Source organism: Chionomys nivalis, chromosome 4 (genome assembly GCF_950005125.1).
Source record: "Chionomys nivalis chromosome 4, mChiNiv1.1, whole genome shotgun sequence".
Taxonomy (NCBI): Eukaryota; Metazoa; Chordata; class Mammalia; order Rodentia; family Cricetidae; genus Chionomys; species Chionomys nivalis.
Genome location: NC_080089.1, coordinates 115,307,707 through 115,313,706, shown reverse-complemented (window position 1 = coordinate 115,313,706; position 6,000 = coordinate 115,307,707). Strand labels below are relative to the sequence as shown.

Here is a 6,000-nt window from a genome sequence, read left to right as displayed (position 1 = left end):
ACCCTGGGGAGCGGTTTGCACGTTGCCAGGGTGTGACGATGACGCCGTGACGTCACCCAGAGACCAGAGTCCTGAAAGGTCTTAGCGCTGGCGGCCGAACAGCGAGGCAAGCGCCTGGAGGCGGGACTAACGTATGACTGATGTCCACTCCCACCAGTTGCCCTTTTCACGCTTCCTCAAACCAACCAATAAGTGAGACGTGAAGACCGCAACGTCCCTCAGACGCTACAGGAAGCCCCGCCCCCTTCGCTGGGCGCTCAGTGGCCGCCATGCTTAGTGTGGCTCCCCGTTCCGAGGCTGTTGGCTGTCTCTTGGCTTTCGGACGCCCTCAAAGAACTCCTTCATGAGCATTTCTTCCCTCCGACTGTCGACTTCCCCTTCTCCGGCTCCTCCCTAGCTCGCCGCTTGCATCGCCACACCTAAGATGGCGGCTGTTCGGTCCAAGGCTGCCTCAGCGTGGTGACGTCAGCGCGCAGCGTGCCGGCAGGTGGAGGGAGAAGGGAAAGTTTGGCCCGTGCTTGGGGTTCGGGTGGAGGGCGGGACGGAGGGGCAGGGCCGGGGAGAAGCTCGTGTCGCGGTGCCGCGGAGGCTGAAGCCGGCTCGTGGGCCGGGCTAGGGACCGCGGGACGCGGAGCCGCAGGAGGCGACGTCGGCCGCAGCCGCGCGTCCCCGCCTCGGGACCGCGCTCGACCCGCGCGCCCCGGCGTAGTGCGCCCCAAGGCTGGGCCAGGCGGCTTGTTGGGGGCGGCGGCTGGGCGTGGGGGAGGCGTGCGGCGAGTTGACCCCGAGAGCCCCGTGCGTGAGGGAGCGCCGAGCCAGGCGCTGCCAGCGGCCGTCATGTCTGAAGACTCGAGCGCCCTGCCCTGGTCCATCAACAGGGACGACTACGAGCTGCAGGAGGTGATCGGTGAGAGCCGAGGGCCCAAGCCTTGCGGGGCACCGGTGCGAGGCGTGCGCCTGGGGTGGGGCTCCCTCCGCGGGGAGAGGCGTACCTGGGACAGACGTGTCCTGTGTCGAAAGGCGTGTGGATGGGCGGCAGGCCTGGTCGAGAGCTGTGTGTCCCCGGGCTTGTGGGCTGTGGGCACTTGATCCATTCCTGCCTCCGCGCGGCGACTCCTTCAAGTGTACCCGAAGTGCTCGGCTGCAGGGGTGGGGCTGAGGGAGGCTCCAGGTAGCCGGTGCCAAGCTGCATAGACCCGGCTCTGACTCCTTACAGCGGGCTCCTCGGCGTTAACTAAGTAGAAAAGCTGTAACCGGCCTTGCAGGGAGGAAACGGGCGAGAGGAGTTCTGATAAGGAATGGCTTGGACCAGGCAGCTGATTTCAAGGAAAATTGTTTTTCTGAGGTGAAGACTTGTTGAGTTTTTAAGTGAGTTGAGGGAAGCTTGCTCCCGGCCCCCCATTGAGGGGTGAGGAGATGGGAAGATCCCGGGGAGAAAGTGCTTGCTAAGTTTTGGGACCAGAAAGAGGGCACACTTGGATCTCAGGGACCTTTGAGGCCATGATAAGGATCTGGGAGTTTTATATGTCCTTGGTTGAACCATGGAGTGATCCCTAACTCTCGTTACCGTGTGTTGAGTGTACCTGAATAGGGTCTGGGAATGCTGGTTGACTGTCACCAACCAAGGATTTTCTTTCGCAGAGGCGCATAGTGCTTGAGGAGATGTTTAGGGGCCTGGGATTAAGGGAAGATTTGTAGCATTGTATGACACAGTGACCATAGACATCAGAAGGGGTTGGGTTTAGTTAAACAAAGGCTCAATCAGCTGACGTGAGCAGACCTCCGAGTGTGAAAGATTGTCTACACGGCCAGCATCTTACCTTAGAAGTAGTTCTATAACAGAGACCAGCCGGAAGATCCCATAGCGTCCTTAAAGGTGCACGTTTTTATTGCACTGCTTGTGTTTTTTTTTTAAAAAAAAAGAAAGAAAGAAAGAAAGAAAGAAAGAAAAAGAAACAACCTGCCCTGCGGTGGTGGCACATGCCCATCCTAGCACTTGGGAGGCAGAGGCAAGAGGCTCTCTCTGAGTTAGAGGCCAGCCTGGTCTACAGAGTGAGTTCCAGGACAGCCAGAGCGGATACACAGAGAAACCCTGTTCTGGGGGAGGAGGGGAGGCTACGCACCAAATTTCTGTGTGTGTGCACCTGCGGGCGGGCAGTAGAGGATAGACTTTCTTGTTTGCGCCCCACTGTATTTTTTGACGAGTCTCATTAGTTGACCTAGAACGCACCATTTGACTGACTGGTTAGTGAGACTCCAGAGACCTCCTGTCTCTGCCTCCAGCGCTGGATTACAGGCTCTTTACGGATCTGGGTGCTGGGGATCCAAACTCAGCAGGCCCTTTACACTGAGCTGTCTCCCCAGATCTCTGCCCCACTCCCCTTTTAAGGGGAGCTCTCAGGTAGCTCAGCCTGACCGCAAATTTGCCATATAGCTGAGATTGGTCTTGAATTCTTTATCCTGCTGCCTCCATTTCTCTAAATACATTTTTATACTTTATTGGTCCCCTGTTTTCCAACAACATGCGCCAAGTTTTAGCTAAAAAATAGCAGCTGCCTAATAAGATGGTTCAATAGGTAAAGGGTACACCTGCCAAGCCTGATCGTCTGCCACCGCTCTCCTAAAAGAAGTGTAATAAAACGTAAAGTATGTCTGATCTTTAGGTCATTTCATAGCTCTGTCTTTGCTGCATATTGGGTCTTTAACGTGTACTGCTTGAGCTAGCTGCTACTTCTCAGTTGCTTGGGACTTTAAATTTCATATTGAAGGAATCTCCCATATTTAAGTGGGAGATTCCAGAATGATGTCAGAAAAATAAAGAGTCCCTGTTATTGTTCTGGAAGAATAGCATTGCTTTTCTTTCTGGTGGTGTGTACATCCTTCATCCTTCCTAATTTCCACAGCCTAACTGTAGGGGCCGTTGTGATCATTCTTGATGCTTTTGCAGTTGAGCTGCAAACTTTCAGAGTTACAAGGGCAGTAGAGATTTAGTGACATTAATTCCGTATAGTCAGAACTATAGAACAGAATGTCTGAGTGGGTGATAGGAAGGGGAGCCTTAGTTTTCTAAGAGTGGATTTTCACTCCGGCCACAGAGTGGTCCAAGCTTCATCAGAAGGTTGAGAATACCAGTGTGATTTGGTCATTGACGGCTGGAGAGACAGATGGGTTAGTGGTTAAGAACACCTACTGCTCTCCTGAGGACCTGAGCTTGGATCCTGGCACCTGTATCAGGTGCTCACAGCTACCTGTAATGGAAGCTCCAGGAGATCTGATGACCTCTTCTGGTCTCAGACATCCACCCGCACATACATGCCATTTGAATACACACACACACACACACACACACACACACACACACACACTCTTAGATAAAAAATAAAAACAAACTGTATTAAGTATAGTTTAATACCATAAGTTTCAGTCATTACAACATTTAGCGACTTTTTTTTTTGGTGGGGGTAAATTTACTTTAAACCATCACATCATCCAGTTTTAGGCATTCCCATCATCCCTGTGAGATTCCTTTGTACTTCCTGCCCCCAGTCTCAGGCAACCACAAATTTATTTTTGTCTATAGGTTTGTTGTTTATGGATTTTTCACTTAAATGGGCTCATATAATAATGTGACCTCTGCTGTTTGATGTCTGTCAGATAGTACACTATTTTTACTTTGCTAAAAACATTTGTGAAAGTATAATTTACATCCCTTAACATCAGCCTGATCAAAGTGTCCAGCTCAGTGACACTTTAGTGAGTTTGGTCATCTCCACCACCCAGTTTTAGAGCATTTCTCTCATTCCAAAATGATGCCTCACACCCATTTGCAGTAACTCCCTGTTCCACCCCAGCCCCAGGCAACCAGAACTTTGCTTTCTGTCTGTGTCTGTGTGGGTTTGCCCTCTGGACATTTCATAGGAGAGTAATCCTCCAATGTGTAGTCCTTGATCTTTGTCATCTCTTACTTTGGGCACTTTGCCATCCAATAGCACCAAGTAACATTTCCTTCTCATTGGACACCAGTTGATTAATGTTGGATTATTTCTGCTCCTTGGCTGTTTGGAATAAAGCTATTAGTATTTACATTAAGTCTAATTGGGAATGTTTTATTTTTCTTGCACAAGCTCAGGAGTAGAATTGCAAGGCCATAATAGTAAGTTTAACTTCTCTCCATAAATTGCCAAATGGTTCTGTAAAGTACTCCTACCATTTTATATTCTACTGTGGGAGAATTCCCATTTCTCTACAACTTAGCAGTTTGCAATTTGTCTTTTTTTTATATATGTGAATGTTTATGTGTGTTGAAGGGAGCAAGCCCAGAGCCTCACACGTGTTAAACGTGTGCTGGCTGCTGAACTCCATCCGTTCTAGTGGATGGGAAGCGGTGTCTGCTGCATCTCTCTGAGGACCGATGCTGGTGGAGGTCTGTTGATGTTTGCTTATTAGACGTGCACACGCGTATCTTTAATTCTTGCTTTTGGGGTGTTCTTTGGAACTTTTTTTGAGGCAAGGCTCTTCTCTGGAGCCCAGACTGGTCTTGGATTGGGGGCCTTTCCCCCTTCCCCTCTCTCTCCCTCCCTCTCTTTCTTTTTTTCCTAAGACAAGTTATCACCAGACAGCTTTGGCCTGGAACTCCCTATGTAGACCTGGCTGTCCTCGAACTCACAGAGATCTTACTGCCTCTGCCTTCCAAGTGTGTTGGAGTTAAAGGTATGCCACTGCTTGGCTCTAGAAATTTTGCTTAAATTTTTTTTTTTATTAATTTATATTGAGATAGGGTTGAGACAGGGTCTAGCTATGTTGTTCTGGCTGGCCTGAACTTGAGGTAATCCTTCTGCCTCTGCCTCCTGAGGATTTTGATTCATAGGCTTGAGCCACCACACCTGGCTAAACTTTTACATTTTATTGGTTTCTTTTTGCCTTTGGTGTATATATACCTAGGACATCTTTACCCAACATTATAGAGTTTTTTTTTCTATTTTCTTTAAACATTGTAACTGTAGCTGTTATGTATTAAATCTCGGATACATTTTGAGGTTTTTATATGGTGAGAGATAAGGTTAATACCTGGTTTTGTTTAAAGACGTTGAGACATAGAAGAGCAGAGAAGAGCTTTCTTGAGTCTTCTCTGCTTCTCCTGTGTTCTGGGGATTGGATTCAGGTCCTCAGGCCTCTCTACCCTTTGAGCAATCCACTGGCCCCTTGTTCTCCTTTATGGTAAAACAGCAAAAACCCTGCCCTGGGAACATGTTAAACATACGAGTTGGAATTCAGAAGACTTTCTTTTAAAGAACTTTATCACTGTAAAGACGTTTTGACAAGTTTTAACGTTTCCTATTTGCAGAAGGAGTTGATTCCCTCACAGTTAATCATTCATCCTTTTAGTAACTTTGAACTCATGTCTAGTCTAGTCTTACATTAGAAATTTTTAGCATATTACAGCTGGAGGATGGCTCCGTGGTTCAGAGCACGTGCTGTTATTCCAGATGACCAGGGTTCAAGTCCCAGAACCCATGTTTGATAGCTCACAACTGCCTGTAACTCCAGCTACAGGGGATCTGACACCTTATTCTGGTCTCTCTCAGTGTGTGCACACAAATAAAAATAGAATGTTTAAAAAAAGAATTTCAGCATGGTCATACTATATTTGATATGTGTGGAGAGTTTTAAAGAAGGATTTGGGGGTAGACTGTCTAACCTTGTCCTTACCACTCAATAGCTTTGCAATTGTGGCCACATTTTGTGCAGTTTTTTTTTTTTTTTTTTAAAGATTTATATATTATGTATACAGTGTTCTGCCTGTGTGTAGTTACCGGCCAGAAGAGGGCACCAGATCTCATTACAGATGGTTGTGAGCCACCATGTGCTTGCTGGGAATTGAACTTAGACCTCTGAAAGATCAGCCAGTGCTCTTAACCTCTGAGCCATCTCTTTAGCCCACCCCCCTTTTTTGTTTTTGTTTTAAATAAATATTGGTGTTTTGTCTGCATGTATGTCTGT

At 48.0% G+C, this 6,000-nt stretch overlaps 1 protein-coding gene across 1 annotated transcript in view; it reads left to right on the top strand.

Annotated features, from left to right (window-relative positions):
- Window positions 1-534: 534 nt before the first annotated feature.
- Oxsr1 (oxidative stress responsive kinase 1) overlaps window positions 535-6,000 on the top strand; it is a 105,051-nt gene continuing 99,585 nt past the window's right edge. Inside the window, exon 1 of the mRNA XM_057767492.1 lies at window positions 535-907. Coding sequence (XP_057623475.1) covers window positions 838-907 — 70 coding nt within the window. The 5' untranslated portion in view covers window positions 535-837. The remainder of the gene's footprint in view (window positions 908-6,000) is intronic.